The sequence below is a fragment of the Echiichthys vipera genome, assembly GCF_963691815.1.
Source record: "Echiichthys vipera genome assembly, chromosome: X".
Lineage (NCBI taxonomy): Eukaryota > Metazoa > Chordata > Actinopteri > Perciformes > Trachinidae > Echiichthys > Echiichthys vipera.
This window is the reverse complement of record NC_139825.1, coordinates 23,906,301-23,930,281: the sequence shown is the minus strand read 5'-3', so window position 1 is coordinate 23,930,281 and position 23,981 is coordinate 23,906,301. Positions and strand designations below refer to the sequence as shown.

Genomic DNA, 23,981 nt, shown 5'->3' with positions numbered 1-23,981 from the left:
TGCGACAGTAACATCCCCAAGACATGCATAAAACCTACACTACTGTATTTATCATTTATGGAATAATAAGCATGTATACTGGGCATCAGCTGTGTGGTGCATTGACTGGATAAGAAGCATAATAAGCCAGTATGATCAGGGGAAGGATCGAGTGAGATTAAAAGATTTAAGGCTCCATTTGCCCATGAATATCTGATGCTTATCTGAGGCGGAAGCCAGTGATCCTCAGTCAGGTCGTCGAGGTGCCAAATTAAATCTACCTTATCTCCATCTGGCCACTTTTCAACTGTTTCTTATGTGAACGTGCGGTCACATTCCCTGTTGTGCCGAAGAGTTATGCAGTGGCTGTTTGCCTCAAATAAAAATGTTTCTTTTCATCTGAAATTGTCATCTGCTCGGTTATTCTTTCTTCTCCTCCTGAGTCATAACATAATAAGTGATTCGATCAAACACTGTTTGGTGCTGTGAGACTGCATGTATCAGCAGATACTGAAAAATTGTTTAGCTCAAACCTGGCATCTCAAAGCTTCTCAGCACAACTCGATGTTGGCACCAGCTAGCAAATAAAAATCAGTAGCTGGCAGTCACAGCCTCATCAAGTTGTGAAATGACCTCAGTCCTATACTTTGAAGCAGCCATGTACAAAAGCTTCCTTTGGACATTCATATGAACAGCTGTCCCTCTTTATAAAATTAGCACTCCTACGACTGAACCATCTGAATTTAGTGTTTAAAACCTTATTGGTGCATGCATTTCGGACACAGGTTACATGGCCGTGAAGTTGTATCCTATTGCTTCTCTTCGGACGGATAAAGCCTTCATCACACTAACACTGTCCCCTTGTGTCTTGTATTATAATACGTGCCTCTTGTATTGTCCACTCTGCAGTTAAGTCATTATGGGCATATTTCACTGTTCGCGAGCTCCACAAAATAGAAATGTGTCTACATGCCTTTGCTTGTTTCATCATAAAGTGTAAGTGCGGCGAAAATGGAGCCCATTGTCTTTTTTCAGCATGAAAATACATCAATAAGCCATTGAGACAGTTTTTTCATTGATCAACCATGTATAGAGAATGCCTGGAAAGAAGCTAACAGCCCCAAAGCGCTAACACTGATTAGCTCGGGCGATGCGCTGAATGCATCCAAAACAGCATATTTTAACCACTAATACTCCTCAAAATAGCAACAAACCTCTGTAGCTGCATAGAGTCCCTACACATAAAACAAAAGACCAATAACGTTGTTAGCGAACCCAGAGTTTATTTAAAAATACTCTTTTACAAGTCTGTGCCTTACCAGTAGGTCCATGTTGGAATGCAGTCCATACAAGTCTATTTCAGTTCAAGGAGAAATTTTTCTTATAAACTTTTGTAACCCAGTGACAAATAAAGCTTTAAAGCAAATAAACACATTTATTAGAATAATGTAATACCCTTTAATCCAGTAAATGATACTATCATTAGAATGTGTTATTTTAAGATTATTTTATTATTTATTTTATTTTCTCTATTCTTACTCTCTAAAAATGGTATTTCCACTATTCCTATTCACTGAATAGTATGTCAATCACTGTCAGCCTTGCATTGAATCACTCACTGGTTATGTCAAGTAATGCAGATTCCCGACAGTTTCAACTGATGGCCCAAATTCTGCCGTAGAATCAGATAATGGCAACAATGAAAAGGCCTGGGAACATCCTCGGAGGTCTCTGCATCCAAGAAGAGCACCTGGAAAGTTCACTTAACTTCAACTTGGCAAGCCTTTGATTTCTTTAGTCCTGTGGGCAACCTGTGTACCGGAGGTTAACGGCTTCTGGTACTGTCTCAGCTAGGTTTTTTTCCTGGCATCACTTGATTTGGATTTGGATTGGATTCAGAATTCTCCTTGACGAAGGAGATGGCGAGCCAACCTTGGACCTGATTACTTTCTCTTTAGAGGAGTTGATGCGGATATCGGGTTAACCTGGGAAGGAGCTACCGTTTCTTCCACCATTTGAAGTTCACCGGTGTGGTAGGACTTATAAAGACAACCTCAAAGATGGCTATTTTCTTTTTGTTGACTAAATGAACTAATAAAACTAACTAAATGACCTTACTTTCTGAACTGAAGACATTTCAACTTGTGACAGCACAGGGAATTTCTTTAAAGGACCACGAACATTAAAGGACACAACAGAGAGACATTTTATTGGATTTCAACTGCACTGTATATGCAGAGGTTTTGTTTTGTATGTTTAATATTGTGCTAATTACATCGGCCACTGTTGTATACCTCAAATTGTTAAAAAAAAGGAAACATTTTATTTTAGTGTTAGTACTTTTCCACACTTTTGAGAGTAAAGGTTAATGTCTAAAATCTATCTTGTCTGGTGTTTTCATGTGTGGTCGTTATGTTACTTAGCTCTTCCCGAACCTAGAACATGTATTACCCAATAAGAGTAGGTTATCAGGGTTAAACTTTATTTCTACACTATGAATCCTCTGTATCTGTATCATCCATGTCTCATCAATGCATGTTACTGATTCAACTTCTTCCCCGGAGTTGTTTGTGCTTTGTCGTCTCGCAGGTCTCTGCTGATCGTGGTGGTGCCTGCTGCCGTGGTCCTGCATGACGCTTCCTGCTGCTATTATATTACTTATAAAATATATACTATCATTAGTCTTATAAATCATAAAAATGTGTAGCAATAAAAACACCATCAGTGGTATGTCTCACTGTATCGCAACTGTTATTACCACTACTCATCATTGATCATATTTATCACCATAATTATTATCATCGTCATATTCTATCACCTTGGCTGTACTTGTTTCTACTATTCTACTATATGCTATGTAAATGATAATTAAGTCAGAGTGTGGTCTATACCTACTCTGTAAAGTGTCCTGAGATAACTTTTGTTATGTATTGGCAGTGTAAATAAAATTGTATTAAATTGAATTGAATTTATGAATAAACTTTAGGGGAACCAATCACACAGTGTGTTATACACACATAAACAGTGATAATGCAAATATATGTTGCCAAATGTCTTAAAGTTATTGAAAAATAAGAAGTGTATTCTTCTTCTTTTTTTAAAAAAAAGGGAAACATTTATCTGTTGGGCATTTGGGACAACTCCCCCTTAATGTTGAAGGGAACATGACATCTCTTCCAGCTTCCCTTTACCCCATGTAGAGTTTGTTCTTCATCTTTTTAAATGAGTTTGCCTCTGTAGCCTCTCTGTTTTGTAAGAAGATGCAGGACAGACTTGTTTGGGGCTAAATTTTGGGGCAGGACGGAGCGCAGGGATGCTAAGGTAGGTTCCCTCCCCCATGGGTGTGTCCACTGCCGGGAGACCTCAGTGTATCCACCTGCAGAAGTCGCTTCCCTGCACTACACACTTGAGCGCCGCAGAAGACGCTCTCCGCCACTCTTCTCCGGGAACAACTCTTCGTTTCTGTTGATGCGATTTAGAGAGCACTCCAACTTAAGGCGGCCGCGTCAAGTTAATTTAAATCCAAGCTTTGTTTGGCTCTGGGGATAATCGTGCGGGATCTGCCGCGGATACACTGATACTGCTGCGTGCGGACAGAGGAGCTCAAAGGATCTGGAGTGGATGGTTTTAAATGTTGACCAGATTTATCACAATATTCACTGGACGGAACTAGAAGGTAGGTCATATCAATGGGAAGTCACATTTTGGGGGGAATCGAGCAAAAGGAAGGATGCATGCTGCATGTGCAAGAGCAGGACCCTGCTATTTAAAATATGGCAAAAGTTCTGTGAATTATTTTTGTCCTGAATATTTTAAATTGATACATTTTTACAACGTACTTCAGTTCGGCTGTATTTATGTTTTAGGTGCGTCTTCTCTGGTGCGTGGGAGGATGTTTTAAATGAGCAATACTCTCAAATACAAATGTCAAATACTGCAAGAGCAACGGGCAGTGTGTGTGCGTGTGTTTGTGTGTGTGCGCGTGCACGCGCGCGTGTGTTTGCTGCATGTGATGTTGCATCTTCATAACCTGCACTTCACAGTCATTAAATGTGTGTAATAACTCACGACTTTTCACAATTTTATACAATCCTCTTATAAATGGCACGTGCTCGCGTCCATGTCCTCATAACTCAAAGCTCAGTCGCGCTTTATTTTGGTTAACGGTCTGCTTTGGAGTTGCGCCTTCGGGGCTCAATGTGGAACTTGATCTTAAACCCTGACTGACAGTTTGACCTCAGACTCAGATCTACGTTTACGAGTAGATCAGTGCCATGCATGGATAATTACAGCAACAAAAATCCCCCCTCGCTATTGAGTGTTTTACTGTCTCCAAACGTGGCACAGTCAATTCACTATACTAAGCTGTTGTAGTCGTGCTAAACCGTCCGCACGTTGAAAAACTTGGAGCTTCTTAAAATCCTTTTGTGGGGCACATTATTAACTTCAGCTCCCTTGTGAGGCTCATACCAGTATGTTGATGCGCTTTGTGAATTGAGCCAGTGCGCGTCAGGCTTAAAGAGCAACTCGGTGTAGACCTACAGTATACTCTTGGTGAAATTCCGCTCCTGTAAATAATGATGACATTTCTTGTCCAGGTATTATAGGCCTGTCTGCCGCATTCACCAACACGTCCTGTGTCTGCATGTGAGGATCGGCAGTGAGTGAGTGGCTCCTTCTGGCTCCCCCAGCTGGAAAAGGAGACTCCATCCATTCACACGCTTGCCCTTCCAGCACACACAAGCAGACACGGGCGAGAATAACTGTGGGTGGTTAGGAGAGGGAACCGTCACAATGAGAGATTCATCATGAAATCTAGTAGCAAAGATGGAAAATCAGTGGTGAACCAGCAGAGTTTATTTCCAGACTCCTACACCCCTCGGGTTTTTATTGTTCAGGATCTATATTGTTGCCCACGCTAATAGAATTACCGTCTCAAGATTTTAAAACATTTATATTCCTCCACAATATACTCAACCAATAGCCAATGCACAGCAGAACCAACTGATCCTCTTTTAGCTTCAGTGTCTTAGTCCCTGCTTGTGTTGTCAGTGTATGACTTGACACACTAAAACTACGCTATGTGCAGGCATATTATCTGACGCACATCCCTCTGTGTCCCTCAGCTCCTGAACTCTCCGTCTCTGTTAACAAACAGAGGAACAATGTGGTGGGACAAACTGTGCTGGTTACTGGCCCTGCTGGCCTTATCGTCCGGGGCACTGCCCGCCTCCAATGAGCCCCTCTCTGCTCCCAGGATCTTCCTGTCATTCAAAGGTAAGGCACTCAAAGTACTGTGTCTGTGACCCAGTTTGTTAAGTTTCTGTGTTTCTCTACAGTCATGATCACCGGTGTAAAGATCTGTCATCTGTCTTTGAATTCCTGGTCTTGTTATGGGTAAACTATTGGCACTAGCTGAATTCAGGGCTCGGCAAGCCCGTCATGTATTTCTTCACTGGCTAACAGAGAGTTTGATTGTGTGGTGGTGTGAGAGAGGTGGGATGAGAGGGGATGAGGAGATGTGCTGCTGATTGTCCTGACTATTCAGGACCAGAGAATATGTCTTCATTTAATCGCCTGGGCTGCCATTAGTTCCCCAAACAGGCCTTTGTGCGACCTCAGCTCCCTTCTGAAATCAAGTCAGATTTAACACTTGGCTGGGCACACACTCAGGGCGCAGACCCAGCATGTTACGAATGCTTGCCAGTGCCACATGAGACCCTGTGTGTGTTGAACTGTCCTGTTAAAATAGGACTCAGCGGTGCGGTCTCCGGTGCTTTGTCATTCCAGCGCCAGCATAGCCATCGTGTCCATGTAAAGCTCTCGAGGGTTTTATAGTACCCCTGAAGACTTTAATATGCATCTGTCATGAGGTCAACATTTCAGATCTCAGCTCTGTGTTCAGTTTTGAATAGTTAGGAACACCAAACGGGAACTGGAGGTTTCTCTGCAAATCTTGGCATTTGTAGAGTTGTGGAAATGTGTGTTTTTTATTTTATTTTTTATAATATCTATCGTCTAGATCTGTCAGGTGTTTCTAGTTGGTCCTGGAATAGCAGAAATAACTTATTTGCTTCCTAATTTGTATGTTGTTAGTTCATGTCGTGGTCTTTTGCTAGGCTGATTAAAACTTTAAACTGAAGGGCTTCGTAAGTAAAGATTTACGCGTTCCCAGTTTCCCCCTCCTGCTCAGATATTTTTGCTTACCTGTTTCTTTTCTCTCTCACCATCCCATCTCTTTCTGTCTGACTCTCATCACTAATCGAGTTCGATTTCACCCTCCACTGGTCTCACACTTACTTGGTAGAAAATAGTTAATTTATTTTCTACTTCTTTTAATTGAGTTCCTTTTTTGTTTTTAATTAGTTTGGAGGTTAACTTTATGCCTCATAGAGCAACTTCAGATAGCTGGAGACTAGAAATTAACCCTAAGCTGTGCGTTCCCCAATTGTGTTGGTTTTGCACCGTTCTGCTGGGCATAGCGCTGTAATGTGCTTTTATTCATTTTTTAACTGCCAGTATACTTGATATACAAATGATTGGCTTTAGGTGTCATGAAATCAATCAATTACTGGCACACAGATTTGTTGTAATAAGTGCCTTCTGATAGCATAATCCAAGGTCATTTTTAATAAGCATTTCAATTTTAATGATTAAACAAAACAAGGAGATGAGCTCCAAATGTAGGGTGCAAACTGTAGCAGCTAATAGTATCTTCTTTTTTTTTTTACTGTATTGTTGAATTTGCTTCTATCTGTGACCCAGCTTCACATGTTTATTATCCATAAAGGTTACACAGTGTCACTCCTTTCTGATTATTTTCATTTTTAAAGCTGGTAGAGAAGATGTTGGTGTTTTTGGCTGAAATCCAACACTTTGCTTTTCAAATAGATTCCCTCTATAAAAGAAAGCAGACAATGGGTTATACACATCATGGATACACCCACATTTCTCCAAAGAAAAATTATAATGGCATATATACATTACTGCATTTCAGTGTGATTCTCCATACTGCTGCTTATTAATCACTTCTTTGTACAGTTTTCCTGGAACTCTGCATAACTGAAAGCGAAATGATTTTCATGCATAAAAGCCTGAACAAATCAGATCACATGTAACATCACAGTGACATAGCAGGTTAAGATTCATTGCTGAAGAAAAGGCTCCAACTGTATTACTTGAACTATAATTACATTTGTGTACATATTTTTAATTTTAATGAATTGTTTAAGGATTGCTATTATTCAATGTTGAAATTGAATAGAAAATAGAAAATACTCTGGCCAGGACATATTAAAACACATTTATGAACATACTGGTGGATTTAATGCATGTGTGATATGTCCACTCATGTTCAAAATGTAAGCTCCATCTTTGCAGGTTCCCCAAATTAGAAACAACAATCTAGTAAATTAATTTTCACCAAATAACTTGAACATAAAGTTTACTAAACAAACAACCATGAGCAACCTAAGCAGATAATTTTGTCTTCTGAGGTTGACAAAATTGAGCCTGAAGAGGCTACTGAGGGTGTTTGTGCAAGCTGAGTTATTACAACTGAGATAAGGACCAAGGGAGCAAACAGAGGCTAAGACCAAAGGAATGTCCATTCACAGCTCGTATGGATAGATCATCAACCCAGACTTCAAAAGAGCTGCACAAACACACACACACACACACACACACACACACACACACACACACACACACACACACACACACACACACACACACACACACACACACACACACACACACACACACACTTACAAAACACCATGCTGCGATGCAACTCTCAAACTAAAAATTGTTTGTTTTCCAAGGTAGAATTCAACAGCGTGCTACCTTCTGCACTGTAACTTTATTTTTTCAGTAGTACATTAATACAAAAGTGTAGTTAGGTTATGAAAAAGTAACTTCAAACAACATACAGTATTGGTGTATTGATGATATTTCGCAAACAAAGGGTCACAGTTATGTTGATGTGTCTTCTCTTAAAAGGTTGAACCAGGCAGGCTTAGATCAGCTGCTGAGAACTCCTATATTTACTTTTAAACAAGGTCTATAATCACGTGCTATTTTAGTGCATGGGGCTCTGCGAGGTTGTGACCCTTCAAACAGAAGCCAGTCACACCCGAGGTTAACTGCCCTTAAACTGTGGGAGAATGGCACCATATTAACAAGTAATAGCTTGTTAAGCTAATCCTCTGGCCCATTCGAAAGTGTTTAACTTTGTTTTTACTTTGGCCTCTTCGGCCCTTGGTGGAACACCTGGGTGCAAGGTCTCTGGGAAGAAAAGCCAGGCAGTCCTGTAATTCTCAGGGACAATCTTAAGGTTACTCCAGCCTCTGCACGTTCCCAGACAAGTTTTTTTGTCCCGTGTAATGAATCGATGATTGTCACGCCGGAACAGAGACCTCACTATCGGTACATCTCTCCTGACAGTTTTTCAGAGTTAAGATCAGACATGGCGAGATGTCCTCCACCTCTTTGCATGATTAGGTGCTGCTACTGAGTTTGAACTTTCTTGCCTGTTCTCTGCAACAATAGACTTAATCTTCCACAGATTATGTTCTATAGGAAGATTTATGTGTGTTTACATAGTAGATGAGAAAACCCCTTTTATATTCATCGAGTTATATACTGTACATGTGACGTTCTTTTGTGTAGGTGGTCCTTGTAAAAGAGAATATTTTAGCCATACTCATCCTTGTCTTGCCATGATATGTTATATTGTTTTACACATTGTAAGATGACACCAAAGCAAATTTTTCTCCTCACACCTTGCCCAGCCTCCTCACTTCTCATTATATAAATCATTGTGACACTGGAGACAGAGTAAAGTGCCTCAGCCAAGCCTTGCTGCAATCAAGTCTCAGCAAACAATGGGCTGCTGAAAGCTTAGCCACAGCTAACCTGTCTGCTACAACATGACCCCTGGCTACCCTGGATGAATCTTTAGTCTGGCCAGTGAAGTCCAGACAAGGTGCTCGCCTGCAACAATCCCACAGACATTTAAAAAAAAAAAAAACATCTCCAAGCTGCTTTGATTGTCTTGTACTGTGTCCTTCAAACTAAGATGAACAGGCTGTATGTTACCAGCTACTGTGATTGGGTAATCATTAGGGACATTGCTTGTTCTCATAACCCAGAAACCCTCCTGTTGTTCAGCTACAAAAGTGATGTCATTAATTAGCCGTATTATCAGACCAGATTTAGAGTACATTATATTACATGCATCATCAGAGATGTTAAACATAATGAAGTGAAGTCTGGTATTTTTGATCTTGTATCTAATTCTTAAAAGTTTTTTCACAATATATGTTTTCGACTGTATAATATTTGTGGTTTGTATATCTGGAGTTTCGTAGCAAAAAAATAATTTTCCCCAGGGATTATTAAAGTATTTCTGATTCTGAAACATCCTCGGCAGATTGCCTCGAACATTAATTTATAGGCGATACACATTGATAATAATAATCATCTGTGTGAGTTGCTCATGCTTTGCCTAATAAACAGTTATTTAGAATATGGAGGTGGTCAACATATCCAAACATGGAGGGAACAGAGACCAATTGTTTGTGGATTGATTTTACACCTAGTGGTTTAAATGAGGATATATTTTTGTTAATGTGTTGTTGTTTTTTTGTAAATAGACATTTTCTGTTGTCAAATTTGTTTTTATTTTTTAAGATGAGAGACGATAACAAAAAGTAATGCTAGGGCATTTGAAAGAATGTAGTATAACAAGTTAAAGCTTCAGGAAATTAAGTGCAGGAGCAACATTTCTTATCTAAACTAAATAATCATTGATGTTTGTATTTGAGTAACAAGCAGTTTATCCACACAAGCAAATACGCTTTTTGCACTGGCTTATGTCCAATGTACAACCACTCACAGAGAGTACAGCGTTATAATATTCACATCCTCTACCTTCAGTACCAGCTGTGCTTGTTTACTTCTTTCCCAGCAGATAATCATCATCAGTCCATGAGAATAACAAGTTTGTCACACCCTTTTACTGTCCCTGTCCTAAATGCGTTCAAATTCTTAGAAATTATGGATGGCAGAATGCTGTCTGTCTTTTGGTCACGTTACTGCTAATTCGTACGTACAGTACTTGGATGCAGTTTTGCTCTCTGGGTATGCATCACACATGTTACATTGTACCTGTTGGCAAAGTAGTCCAAAGCTGCCACCTTTCCCTTTTATCTCCATTAGAGAATGTCAAGGCTCTGCAAAATGTTTCAACTGAGTAATGTGTGGTGGCTGTGGCATGCAAGCCCACAGCAATTATTACAATACTTTGCCACTTTCTCTCCAGAGATGCTGCTGGAGGAGGAGGAGGAGGAGAGGAGTGGAGGGAGGGTAGTGCATCCCAGCAACCTCTGCTCCATAGGATACATGCTGTCAAACTATGATTATTCAGGAGAGAAAAATAGAAGGTGACAGCTCCAGTGCTAAATATAGTGTCCTTCCTGTTTGTCTCTTTCTCTTTCTATCTCCCTCTCCTCCTCTGCCTCGTCGTCCTCCTCCTCTGCCTTTACTTTACACTCACACCCTCTATATTTTGCTTGGTGATAAGAGGTTGGCAGTGTGAGGTGAGGGAGGAGAGAGCACCCAGTATGCCGCCCACAGCAGGAGCACACTGTTTTAGTATACTCAACCAGACTTTCCTTGAGAGGAAGGCATAATGGTGAGGGGGCAGGGGATGGTATAAAGGAGGAGTGGGTGGATGTATGCACAGAAAGGTTTTGCATACAGGCTCCGTAAACGTGCAGTAAGTGCAGAGTGCTAACTTAGATCGCCAGCTTAAAAAGGAAATAATGTGTCTCCTTTGTAAAGGACTTTTAGTCATTTTCACTCCATAAATTGCTGGCTCCCGGCCCTTTTAAGGGTGTCACAGACAGAAATACACACACAAATAATTGGTCCTAATGAAAAGCTTTTGATTGAAAACAGTTTGCTGTGATTTGAATATTTCTTCTGAGCTGACAAGCAGAGCCTAAATGCATATTAATGCTGGGAATATATCCCCTGTGGTGACAAAAACATCTAAATGGAACCCTAATCACTCTGATATTTACTATTCCAGTCTTTAGCTATTAGGCATTTCAAACATATATTTCTTTAATTTTTTTTTTTCACATTCACATATCTAATATACATGTTCTCCCCATTACCTTTCAGTGGCACTGAAAATGTATTCAAACTTATGTTTTGATACTTGATTTTCTTTATCTGTGTGTGTTTCCTGAGAAGTCTTATTTTGTCACAACTCCTTCAATGCTCCTCAACAAGAAACATAGAAGTCCTTTGGATATTGTAACAACACTAAAGGTTTCGCATATATGGCTGTCAGTTTAAATTTAAAATAAATCATGGCTCTTTCGTCAGTCTGATATGGCAAATGGCTGTAAATGCTACAGTACCCATGAGCATCAGTCAGCACTGACATGGAGAAGAAGCGACTTCATCATTGCAACTGGAGAATAAAACCCGTTGCCATAGATGCTGATTACTTGCCGATGCAGAATCTGAAAATAAGTTATTTAAACTGCTGAATGTTTCATCTGGTTTCTAGAAACCATAATAATCAGTTCTAGCTTCCTGTTGGTGTTGCACACAACAGATTTTTAAGTTTGGTGATTGCATGTTTCTAACTGAAACACTATCAAAACACCAGACATTTCTGTACAAACTTTCTCATCTCTGGCAGGGATGACAGTTTGATGCCCATTCAAGACTGGGACGTACTCTAGTTACAGTCCCCTAATGCATGTGCAAAAATAAGACCATGACTTTCACTTTTTATAACATTCTTTGTTGATAGTTTTTTGTCAGAGATTTTCTGTGTATAAATATTTTTTAGTGCAAGTAGCTTTGGTAGGCTCGATAAATAGCCCTTGCAGTTCTCTGTCTTCTGTGTAAAGAGGGGGAACACTCAGCAGGGGGTGAAAGACAGACACTATGATGAGTGTGGGTGTGGGTGTAGGTGAGTGTGTGTGTGATAGACAGTGTGTGCATGATGTGTGTGTTTGTATCTCATGGTTTTCTGCTGCAGCCAATTTTTTTTAGATCGAAATGTGGCAGACAGGATAAAAATAGAACACAGTGGTACATCAGACCAATGTCATTTTTTTATGTTTGAGGAACCTGATTGGCTTGTGTAGTTGGTAAGTGTAGTCTTTGTGATTGTTTTCTACCTGGCTTCTAAGCGCTTTACAGAGCCCATAATTCCGGAGGTGTCATTTTAGTCATTATTATAGAGTCTGATTATAATACACGGTGTGTGTGTGTGTGTGTGTGTGTGTGTGTGTGTGTGTGTGTGTGTGTGTGTGTGTGTGTGTGTGTGTGTGTGTGTGTGTGTGTGTGTGTGTGTGTGTGTGTGTGTGTGTGTGTGTGTGTGTGTGTGTGTGTGTGTGTGTGTGTGTGTGTGTGTGTGTGTGTGTGTGTGTGTGTGTGTGTGTGTGTGTGTGTGTGTGTGTGTGCGCGCGCCCAGAGCTTCTGTAAAGAGATAAATATGACACTGCTTTGGTTTGGTTGCCATAGCAGCATCTACCTGTCACTCCTCACAAACCAAATCGGGTTCAAATGATTCCCTCCACAGACGAGAAGTGGGATGTAATCACAGCATTGTGCTTATTTCCCCTGATGTCTGCTGTCTTGTCTGCTTTCTGCAAATCCTTAAGTAAAGTAACGCGGAGGCTTCAAAGCTCATTTAAGACAAACGAGAAAATACGTTTGGTAAAACAATAGACTTTTATAAGACTGCTGTGTTTTCTTGTGAAAGTGTTGGTGAGGGTTGGAGAGTTCAGTGAGCGAATGAGTGAAGGATTGGTGTGGAGGCTCGGACGTGCTCTCCAGATGTGGCCGAGGTGTGGGAGCAATCTATGAGCAGCCTGGACTGAAATTAAGTTGACAGGGGGTCAAGGGCACCTCTCCACATGTTTACTCAGACAGCTATCATTCATTATCATTTGTCTGTCAGTGTCAGGATCCTGTTACTTCAGTAACATTGACCTCGTTCATGTGGTGGCTATTGTGAACACTCTGGGTGGGAAAACGACTTGGGAAACACATTTCAATGTAGCTAAAAATACCGAATTTGTGTGTGTTTCATGAGTTTATACCCAGTGTTACTACAACACATTTGAAGACCTACAGTAAGACCAATTTGAATAGCTACTTTTGTTTTAGCGTACTCTCCTCCGCCAAGAAGGTTGTGATTCTGGCTTGGTTTGTCTGTTTGTTTGTTTGTTTGTTTGTTTGTTTGTTTGTTGGTCTGTCTGCAGGATTTCAGAAAAAATAAACAATTGGCCTGGCCTTTATGAAACTCAGTTGAAGGGGGTAGCATTGGCCAAGCAACAACCCCATTCATTTTTGGAGCAGATCCCAACCATAGAGCAGAAATTATTTTTCACTTTGACAAGCATTGCATGATTGGGCATTTGTGTTGCATTCAATGTGGTGTCAGAATAATCGTAAAGATGCATTTACTGCACCTTTCTGGTTCAAGGTAAAAAAGTAGAATCTATTGTCATTCTCTCCATATACTGTACATTAGTGGTATCCAGGGGAACGAAATAGAGTTCTTTCAGGACTTCGTTTAACTAAATAAGAACACATACAATTAAAAAAGTGCAAAGAAAGTTAAGTACTGAAACTACTGGCGATCACACAAAACACAATGGGGTTGAGCATTATGTTTCAGGTGTAGTCACTCAATTAGGTCTTGTGCACCAGTTTAAAACCCACTGTAATGACGGGCCTTGCATCCTGTTTAGTTGTTCAGAGTAAGTGTGTTTTTTATTTTTTTCATCTGTCAACAGACAATCACTCATAGGACCTCACATACTAGCAGCATGGCTAAATGCTAGCACCATGGGAAACACAGTGAAGGCACAGATGGGCCATTTAAGTGACACTCCTATGCCACTGCACAACGCTGGTGTGAATGCAGCCCATGATAATAGATACTGGGAAGCGGTTTTGAAGCAGTTTTGAAGCAGTTGAGGAGTTGATTAGTCAATCAATACTTTTGATAATGGATTAATTGTTTCTCATAGTGCTTTATCAAGAAGGCTCTCAAATGTGATAATTAATGTTGATGTGGTGTCTTTTTGCAGATAAATATAATTTTGGTTGTGAACTGTTGGTCAGATAAAACAAGCTATTATTTCGCCATGAAACTCTTTTTTTGTCATATTATAGACTAACTGATGACTTGATTAATTTAAGAAAAAATAACAAATCAATCAATAATGAAAATAATCAGTAGTTGCAGCACTGCTAGACAGGGAGTAACTGTTGGAGGTAGAGAGCCCTCACTATCAGTGACAATAGGTGTGTCTGACGTGCTGGAGGAGAGTTATCTATGCAGCTATTGTTATCGCGTGTCCGAGGGGATTTTCGGCAGCCGCATCACATTAACGTTATTCGAATCTGACATGAGTGACTACAGACTTGTTCCACTCCCTGCGGACACTGACTGACATGTTGAACTCAAGGAGCTCTTCTTGTTGCAGCTCAGACATCGTGTTGGAGCAAATGAGGAAGGGAAGGAGACAGAGAGACAGAAAGACAGAGAGAGTCCGATAAGTGCAAGGGTGAGGACTGTTACAATAAGATGAGGGTGAGTGGAGGAAAAAGTTAAGGGAGCAATTGAGTAGACTCCGATGGGGCTCTCTGAGAGTGCTAATGGACTACAGGGCATCAGTGTCAGGTTTGCTATCTCAGCCAGAGCATGGAATAGATGGAGGGATTTGAGAATGAGAAGGAGGAGAGGAGTATGGGTGCACAAAGGCATACTCAGGACAAATTGTGTGTCTGCTTCCCATTAGCGGCGTATGAGTGTCAGTTGAGATGGTTTACCTCAGCTGGTGACTACATCAGACTGTCCAGCTCCATGCCAATGCCCTGGCCATAACCTCGCGCTGCAAGGTTTGATGTTAGTCTATGAAAACTACTTCATTCACACTTGCATATTGTCATACAGATAGATGTGTTTTTTGAGAGAACATTTGGAATAAAGCCCAAAGTGCATTCTGAACCGCACATCTATTCATCAAGATTACAAAATGATAGTTCGAAAGTGCACAGTTTTCTTTCTGCAGGGTGTTTATACGATCAAAGTAACGTGTTCTATGCCAGTTTGGCAAAGTTTTATGGGAAGTGCATCCTTTTTATAAATGAAAGGTCAAAGTTGTTTTTAGGCAGAAGCTGGGAAACCTCAAACACCCGCAACCTCGTGAAATTTTTCAGGTTTGGGAGATTCAGACTAATAGTCCATCAAGCCTCTCTGTGTGTACAGTATATGTTGGATGAAGACCAAGTGGCTGTCTGTGTGATTATAAGAGAAATTAGGCCTGTGGTTGAGCCTGACCATGATCCTGTGGGAGGCTGCAGTAGTGGTGTCTCACTATTGGATTTAAAAAGCCATAACATTCCTCTTTTTACTCCTGTTCCTGTCAGAGCTGTATTTCATTTAGCTTCAGCCCTTTCCTACTTTCATACACTCTACATACATCCCCTCTACAGGATGCATAATTGGTGAAAACCTAACACTTAGTCAGATGCTAACATCATTACAAAGCCCACCTTCAAGGGGTGAGATGTAAATGCTTGGTAAATAGTAAAGCCTCCCTTGTCGGATTGATCTGGCTTCAATCGGATTTGTATTCCCTGTGTTCCATTAGCCGCTGTGGCTTCGGGCATGTAATGCCTGAATTTGAAGGTCAGACCTCTGAGTGGGCGAGAACCCTCTGAACCCATCCCGTCCTGGAAGAACAACAGAGAAGAGCGGAGTGGAGGAGGAAGGGCAGAATGTGGTGGAACATGAGGTTTCCAGGCCTTGTTTTCTGGGTTCATGCACTGATGGGCTTCCTGATAATGTGCTGATTGTGGAGGGGAGGAGATGGCCTCTCATCCCTGATCATTGTGACCGTTGCATTGACGTGATGCCAAGATTTCTTTTCCATGCCTTCCCCATTCACGCCCCTTTGCCTCCACGCTTTGTTAGACAGCCCTGTTCTCAGGAACCCTCTCTAGGTGTCCTTAATGGTATGTTGGCAGTGCTATCGATGGTATCTGTGCCATATGTGTGTGACTGCATACATATGTATGAATGAGAAATAGGAGCAAGGGCCTCCTATGTTGCTGTTGTTATTGTTGTTGTTGGTGTCGACGCCTCACTCATCCCCGTGAATGGACTGCTTGGTCTCTATAGGAGAGAGGCGTTTGTGTGGGCTGGGTCCATCATTCACTTACTTCATTCATGTCCCCGGGGAAGCGGAGGGGGAGTGGCATACAACACTGGCGCGGCATTAACGCTCAAAGCATCTCTGTGCGTCCTCTTACTCCCTCTGCTCGCTCTCTCTTCCCGTCTCTCATCATTCTCTCTCGTCTCTCACTTCTCCTCCTCTTGGCACGAATGCTGAAGCAGTCATCACTCAAAGCTTGGCTGAGATCCTGGACTTTCATGTTCTGTAGGATTTCATGTTAGATGAATTGATGTGTTCCTCTGGACCATGTGCTCCACACTACAATGATGGAAGACCACAGACAGCCCCTAAGAGAGCTTATAGCAAAGCAGCACCTCCTGGCACAAACACAGGGACACAAACTTCTTTTCCACGGCTGACAGATCGAGTTTTAATGTGGTCAACTCAGCCGAGAATCACACACAGGAAACAAAAAGTGTCTTTTGACATTGGGAAGATCCCCAACCTAAATGATGCTTTGTTCAAGTGTAATCACATTTAGAAAGTATAAAAAGCTTTGAATTCATTAGTCTGTGGCTTTTGATTATACTAATGTCACTTGCATAAAGAGTTAGTGCACAGCGTGAAATGTACTTTTTTACCCCCGTAGCCAGATTACACTGTCCTTTTAAACCACGTGCATGATTAATTACTCACCAACCACCGCAATGCATTTTGAGCAAATAAGACCGTTAAAAATAACAGGAACTACACCACACAGTGTGCTGTGATGTTTAGCGGAATCATTCTGTGTCACTAAAAGCCATATTGTTTCTGGAGTTGCAAAGATATTGTTATATGCAAAATGTCCAGTGATACATGTTCAGGTTCCACAGGCTAGCATTAGCTTTTACAAATTGTAGTTGTGCTGTTGTAGTTACTTCTTGACAAATTATCAATATATTCATGCACCCATCACTGAACTGCATTTCCAGGTACATCAGGTGGGCAGTTTACTGGGTTTCCATGATGGTACCCAAGAGTTCAGTTCTGTACCTCTAAACAAGTAACCCCTCCTAAAACCTTAATGTTTTTATTCTATTTTAATTTCTATAAAGGTGCAACAAGTGATTAACCATGTGGAGTTGTTGGAAAGTGCATATCTTTTTCACTTTTTAGGTTAGGCTATGTTAGCTCCTTTATGTTACATCCAGTTTTTGTGTTAAAGTAATAATCTTAAAGATTTTCATTTAAGTCATGTTCTGAGGCAAGTGGTGACTGAGCCAAAGGGCCACTGATGGAAGACCTGGCATTTGTATTATTATGAACTGGGTGTCTGTGGCTACATTCCTGGGATTAATCCCAAGCAGCGCACAGATAGTGATGCATTTTCCATCACCCAGCAGTGGTCGGTCCGCCAGAGAAGGTAGGCGGAGCCAATGCTGCAGACTCATTTTTCACTTACTTGTGTGAAGCAGCATACTGTCTTTTTTCTGGACTCTGAGCTGCGAGTAAACAGTTGCTATGCCCGAACAAACAAATAAAAGAGTGATTATAGAGACGATGAAACTGCAAAAACAAGTAAATGTGAGATCCAAAAACACCTGCAATTATCGCATGTTTGTAACAGAGTAACAGATTATTGAAGGTCCCACATTGCTGTTTGTGATTAACATCAGTCTTTTGAATTTAAACTGGGCAAGACAGGCAGTATGTTTCTCCAAAATTGGATCATTCCTTTAAAGCTCTTAAAATCAGAAGTTTTTAGTAAAGGTTATCTCAGTGCTGAATATCCTAAATATGAGATATTTTCATCTTCAATCCACAAAACGACATAAACTGTTAAACTAAGAGAGCAGCTGTGGAGATAAGTTCTGGGTTTGTCTACCAGAGAAATGTCTTCAATTAACCTCTGTTTTGTATCACGAGATGTTCTTATACTGTCCTGTGGCAGCGAAATCCACCAGGTACATTCAGTTTAAATCAAAGTCAGTTCGTATTTATTTTTATTGCCGGATGTGATTGCGTGATGTTCAAAAGATCATTCCTCAGCAGTCACTATTCTTTCTTGTATGAAAGTTGGGAATGATTCACCAGTTCTTCAGATGATCATAACCAGACTGCTGGAAAAGCTACAAGAGAAAATATGGCACGCTACAAACAAACAAGCCACAAACCGGGGAAAAAAAACTTGTCTTCTGTTCAAAGCTGATGGATGAAAAACAGATAACGAAGATAGAAGAAGGGAGTGTGAGAGAGAGCAAGAGAGGCCACTCAAAAAATAAATAACTCTCTCCCTCCATTCCTGGTGTGGATCAGTCTGCATTTGGTTGCCTTATCAGTGCAGAACGGATGGCTAAGCCTTGATTTATGAAAAGGTATGACAGTGTAAGATAAGAGGGTTTTTAACCTCCATGTGTCCGTGCAATCACTGGCCTCCTTCAACACCCCATATGAGGACGGATGGAGGGACTGTGACTAAAATTTCCCTCTGTCACGCATGTTGCCTCCTAACTGATAAGACTCCTTCCTCTCCGTTTTTTCTCATTCTTTATATCTCACTATCTCTCTCTCTCTCATGCTCCAATCAAAACAGGTACGTCCAGCTAATACCTTCTTTTGTCAAAACTGTCTGAGCATCTTCCTCCTGGATGTTAAGTACAGACTTGTTGCTTTCAGTACAAGTGCAAGCCTGAAGCCAAATAGCTTCGAATTGCTGGATCCGACTGTAAAACATAATAACGAGAGACTACCGCTGAATTGCATCATGACTGTTTAACTGTTGGAAAGGTCATTTCAACATTTCTTATCTATCTCCATTTGTGTGCATACTAAATCTCACTGAGCAGAACTGCCAACAATAACATGCCAGAAAAAAAATCACAGCCATTTTCTGATTTGCTGTTGGTATTTGGGTGCATATCCTGTAATCTGAACAGGCAGTCTTCTTTGCTCATTTCATGCCTGGTGTGCATTAATTGCTGTGTAGTATTGACATGAAGGGTTTTACAAGAGCAGGCCTTGATGTTATTTTTGCAGGACAGACGTGTTAGTCTTGCATTGTGTTTTTATGATTTTTTTTATCAGTCTTTTACCCTTTTCTTCAAAGCATTTCAGGTTTTCAACTTGTGCCTCCTTTGTCTGGCAAAAAATGCATTCAACCCCACAATACAATTTGGGAAAAGTATCCTTATTAATATGAATTTCTAACTAGAGCCATTCAAATACCCCCCCCCCACACACACACACACACACACACACACACACACACACACACTCTGCACGCCGACCCTTATGGTCATGGGTGAGAAGAAGGTCGCAGGGTCGCAGGGTAGGATGTCCCATCTGTCCATCAAACATGAAAGCAGCCAAATCAACAGGCGCTGGTGTTTTTAAATGGGAGGGGTGAGAGCGTCACTCAACGAAGGGAGTAAAAAGGCAGTGGATTACACAGACAGACAGTAATCTATAGGTCTGTCAGCCTGTCAGTCAGCCTGACCTTGGATAGCTTTGCTTTAATTGCAGACTGGGATGAGAGAGCAGGGCCCGCCTTTAGCAGACAATTCACATTATCCATTTAAGTTGTAATGGCTGCCAACATGTTTCATCTTGAACGACATTTTTTTTTTTGCTTTCAAAGCACATAGTTAACCTATTGGAATGTAAATGGACCTTTTTTAGCCTGTAATTATTTTCTGTGAAGCCCCTCATTTTTAAGTAACGCAGTCTGTTCATGCTGGGTAAGACCATCCAATGCAACATTCCTCTGGTCACATACTGAAGTTAGTCCTTCTTTTTTGGACAATACTTGAACAAACTTTAATTTAAAATGATTGTGGTCTAAATTGAGTACCTGCGGTTTTCTGGGCAACCGTGTGATGTACGGTGTTTTTCTTCACACCTCTGATAAGCTCAGCTATCACTTTGTCAAATTATCACAGAGACCCTTTGACCTAGGAACAAGACAGTTGGCATATGATGATGAATTGCGAAAGTAAAAACAACTGTGGCATCTCGCAAAGCTTAAAGATTTGTGAAATCACTGCAACAGCAATTTGACTTCATGTTCTCTCATTACTGCAGTCATTTCAGTATGTTCCCAAACCAAACTATTTCCATAACAATGTTCTATAGCATTCCCACTGTCTGCATTCCTTTCTGCCACCTCTTCCCAACCATCATCTCCCATCATACAGCCACTTTTCCACTTAGAAAAGATGAATGCCCTTGACTGACGGTCATCATCCTCCACTTTGTTTTCCCCACTCCTCCGCTCCCTTTTATGCCAACCAGACAGACACGCAGCAAAATGGACAAGTTAACATGGACTCTGTGTCACTCACAGTATCCAGTCATCCTATTCTCACCAGTTAGCCTCCCTGCTTTCTTTTCCTTTCCACTGAACTTTCCTGCTGTGTTTCATTGAATGTTATGATCAGATCTCCCTGTGTGTGCAAGAGTCTTTTTGTGAGTGCATTGGTATGAGGCTGTATTAAATGTCATGCTTGTAAATGTACCAAAAATACACATGAAAAGATGATTGTAATGAAAAGAGGCTGCAGGAGGACCATGAAACTCATCACACCGCCAAATAATCTCTAAAGGACAGACTCAAGAACATAGATAAAGCTGCTGCTTGTTCTGTGAAGAATTCGGTGATAGAGGATACTTAGTATAAGCAGAGCCAGGGCTGGGCCCAAACCGAAGAACCAGCAAATAACATATCACATTTGTGGGGCTCAAGCTGCTCTCACGATGGCCATACTAAGAAAACATAATATTGTTTCTCCCAAGTAATAACAGCTCAAAAATTACCTGTAATAATTTAACAGGGAATATCTGTTTTTTGTTTGAGAATGTACTCAAGAATTGTCCAAGCCCGTTGCTGGTTGATTTATTTTTCTATAGCCAAGATTGTGGTTGCAGAGCTTAAGAGAATGGAAAAGCAGAGTTTGTGCCCCGGGTGTAATTACCTTCAGAATTATCTGAGGTCAATGCAATATTGATCTGTTGATTCACCGGTGCACGGTCGACACTAATGGAGTGGATTACTGGAGGAATGTGGCGTTTTATTTGTTTGCAAAGAACTTATCTACAGGGTTTGAGTTTTAAAAAATCTTGATCTTCGACAGTCATGTGTCAGTCAACCAAGACTTGAAGTGGCAGCTACTGAATCTGTCAGAGACAGTAGGGAAGTGAATTTAGTCAGAAATGATGCAACGACCAGGCTGGTCAGATGCATGCATGAACTGATGAAGCCTCTTGGTTGTTTCTCTAGGAAGACGTTTCACCTCTCATCCAAGTCCAGTTGCTTTTGACTTAAATTTCTTTCGGGATAAAACCTCATGGTGGCGCTAGAAGAAAAGTCAGGGGATCACCCTGTGTTCATTAGCGTACATCCTCTGGGAATCATGACTGTACAAAATGAGAAGTCTAGATATTTCAGTCTTGGTTAAAGCAACCAACAGGCAGCTGGCCTTATGGTTATGCATGCCTGTCTTAGTCTTTGTGGCAAAACTCCCACTCGCTGTTAACTGAGCACAAAGCCTGTCAGACAAATAAGCAGGTCCTCACTGCAGGCCCGGACTCCCAGCGCCCCATCTGAGGACCCTGCCACGCTGCTCAACAACCAGCCGCCTGATTGTTGAGCATTATCTGGTTGTCCCCTGCCTGTCATACGGCATTAGTGCATGAGGCTCAACCGGGGATCTGCACTGACACGTACCTGGTTGGGGGTGACCCTGCCTTTGTCCAACAGCCACGTTGGGTCAAGTGGATGTATGCAGCAGCAGAACATGCAGTATTATGTTGACCGTGCAGAAGCAGATGGGTTTCTGGCACTCGCCCATTAGTGGCTTGTAGTATGATAACTCCTCAGATGCTGGTGCCCCCCGAGCTCAGCTAGCTGCCCTGACTGGCCATTAGGGACATTCACATCAAAAACCTCTAATTGACCATCTCATTTCATGGCCAGTAAGAATGAGGCACATGTAAGGCATGTCTTGAACAATGCAGTGTATTTAACAAAGGATGCCACATTTTTCCATTAGCACATTTGATCCTGAGTTTATTTCCAACCAACTGTTTTTGCATATTTGCAGAACACTTTTTACCTCATGGTTTAAGCAATTCTAACTTTCCTAGCATTTTTACACTTTCCTTTTGTAACCTTAAAATGCTCCTTTGGTCCCAATAAAATTATTTGCTGAGCTTCCTGCCTGTCTTCCGTCGCTCTGTTTCACTTGCGCTGCTTATGTTGAGTTCAAGTGCGATGGGAAGTCTCGGACCTCCGACTAGGCAAAGTGCACTGGAATGCCTGTCAAAGTGGAACCTCCCACTAGCGAATTTGGGGGAGATCTACCTACCCCGAATTCCAACTCTTGCTTCAGGCTTGAGTTAAATAAGTTTAATGGGTGAAGCACAAGCCTTAAAAAAAGTCATAGGAAAATACATCATCACTGAGCACATCATTCACGCATTTCCCCCGTCACCCTGCTCCTTCCACCTGCGGCATGCTGGGTGTTATCTCAGTAGGTTGGTATGCAGACAGGAGCTAGTGGATGCTGACAGGACCAGACAAGCTGAGGAAAAAAGAAAGGTGTTAAAGGAAGCTGGTGATATATCAAAATGGCATTAACCAGGCATAGAGAGGGAGATAAAATAGATGGAGATGCTATAATTTTTTTCTTAAGAGCTGCGTGCGTGACAACATCTTTAAAGAATCCATACAATGATCTGGATGGTGTGCAAGGCTGGCGGAAAAGCTCAAACTATCTTAAGAGGTTGATGCAGGAGAGGAAAGTGATAAATGATTGTTGAGATATTTGTTTCCTCATCACTTCTCACTGAGAGATAATTCACTATTATTTTGTAAAAGGAAGTCGCATTCTGGTTATCTGTCTTTGGCCTGCTGTAAGTTGAAAATCATCCAAATGAATGGTGGATTGAGAAAAGGAAGAAAACTTTCAACATTAGAGAGCTTTGGTCTTAAGAGGTCAGACCTTATCTGGACAAGTAGTGCTTGGAGGATTGAACCCTTACACATAAAATTACAGTGGTGTCTCTCCTTCCTTGTAGTTGACCACCATCTTCTCTATTCTAGTCTATCTTGTTGGGACCATAGATATTATCCTGATCAGCAATAGGAGGTGCATTGTCTTAGACTGCAATTTATTCAAAGCGATAAGTCCTCCAAATCAAAATACATAACATGTCTTTGCGTGGCCTCCAGAATGACATGTATGAGCCTTTTCTGATTGGGGCATCATTTGTGCCTTCCCAAATTGATACAAACGACTGAAAATGCTAATCTGAAACTGCTATGGTCACGTTTTAGACACAAAAATGACTTGGTTAGGGTTAGGTAAACATCTTTGTCATGGCTAAAAGGCATTGACCGTTGGGAAACAGGAAAACATTCTCAAGTCAAAAAACAATGAGTTGCTGACCTATCAACCCACCTCAACTGCCTCCCTCTGACTTTATACCTTTTTAGAAAAACATCTCATCACACTTACTTAGAGTCATAATTCCCATTTCTGTTATTTGGGCATTTGCTGGGAGGACATTCTGTCAAGGGTGACTACCAGAAATGCTACATCTGCATTGCACTAGCACAGCTAAAACCCCTGTCATACAGCCAATGAACTGTGCTCACATCCCGTCCTTAACACTCCCCTTCATTATTGTTTAAACATACATGATCTGAACTATTTCTCCCTGCGTACGAGCACATGCCACTCTATGTTTTTTGCAAATGCAATAGATGCAGAGAGCCAACAGTGAGCATCTTCTTTGTCT

At 41.3% G+C, this 23,981-nt stretch overlaps 1 protein-coding gene across 2 annotated transcripts in view; it reads left to right on the top strand.

The window, feature by feature from the left end:
- Positions 1-3,399: 3,399 nt before the first annotated feature.
- Positions 3,400-23,981, top strand: part of LOC310965681 (semaphorin-3F-like) — a 54,914-nt gene continuing 34,332 nt past the window's right edge. For both annotated transcript variants that reach the window (XM_083939409.1, XM_083939408.1), the window contains exons 1-2: positions 3,400-3,655; positions 5,106-5,256. In XM_083939409.1, the coding sequence (XP_083795535.1) occupies positions 5,145-5,256 (112 nt within the window). In that variant the 5' untranslated portion in view covers positions 3,400-3,655; positions 5,106-5,144. The remainder of the gene's footprint in view (positions 3,656-5,105; positions 5,257-23,981) is intronic.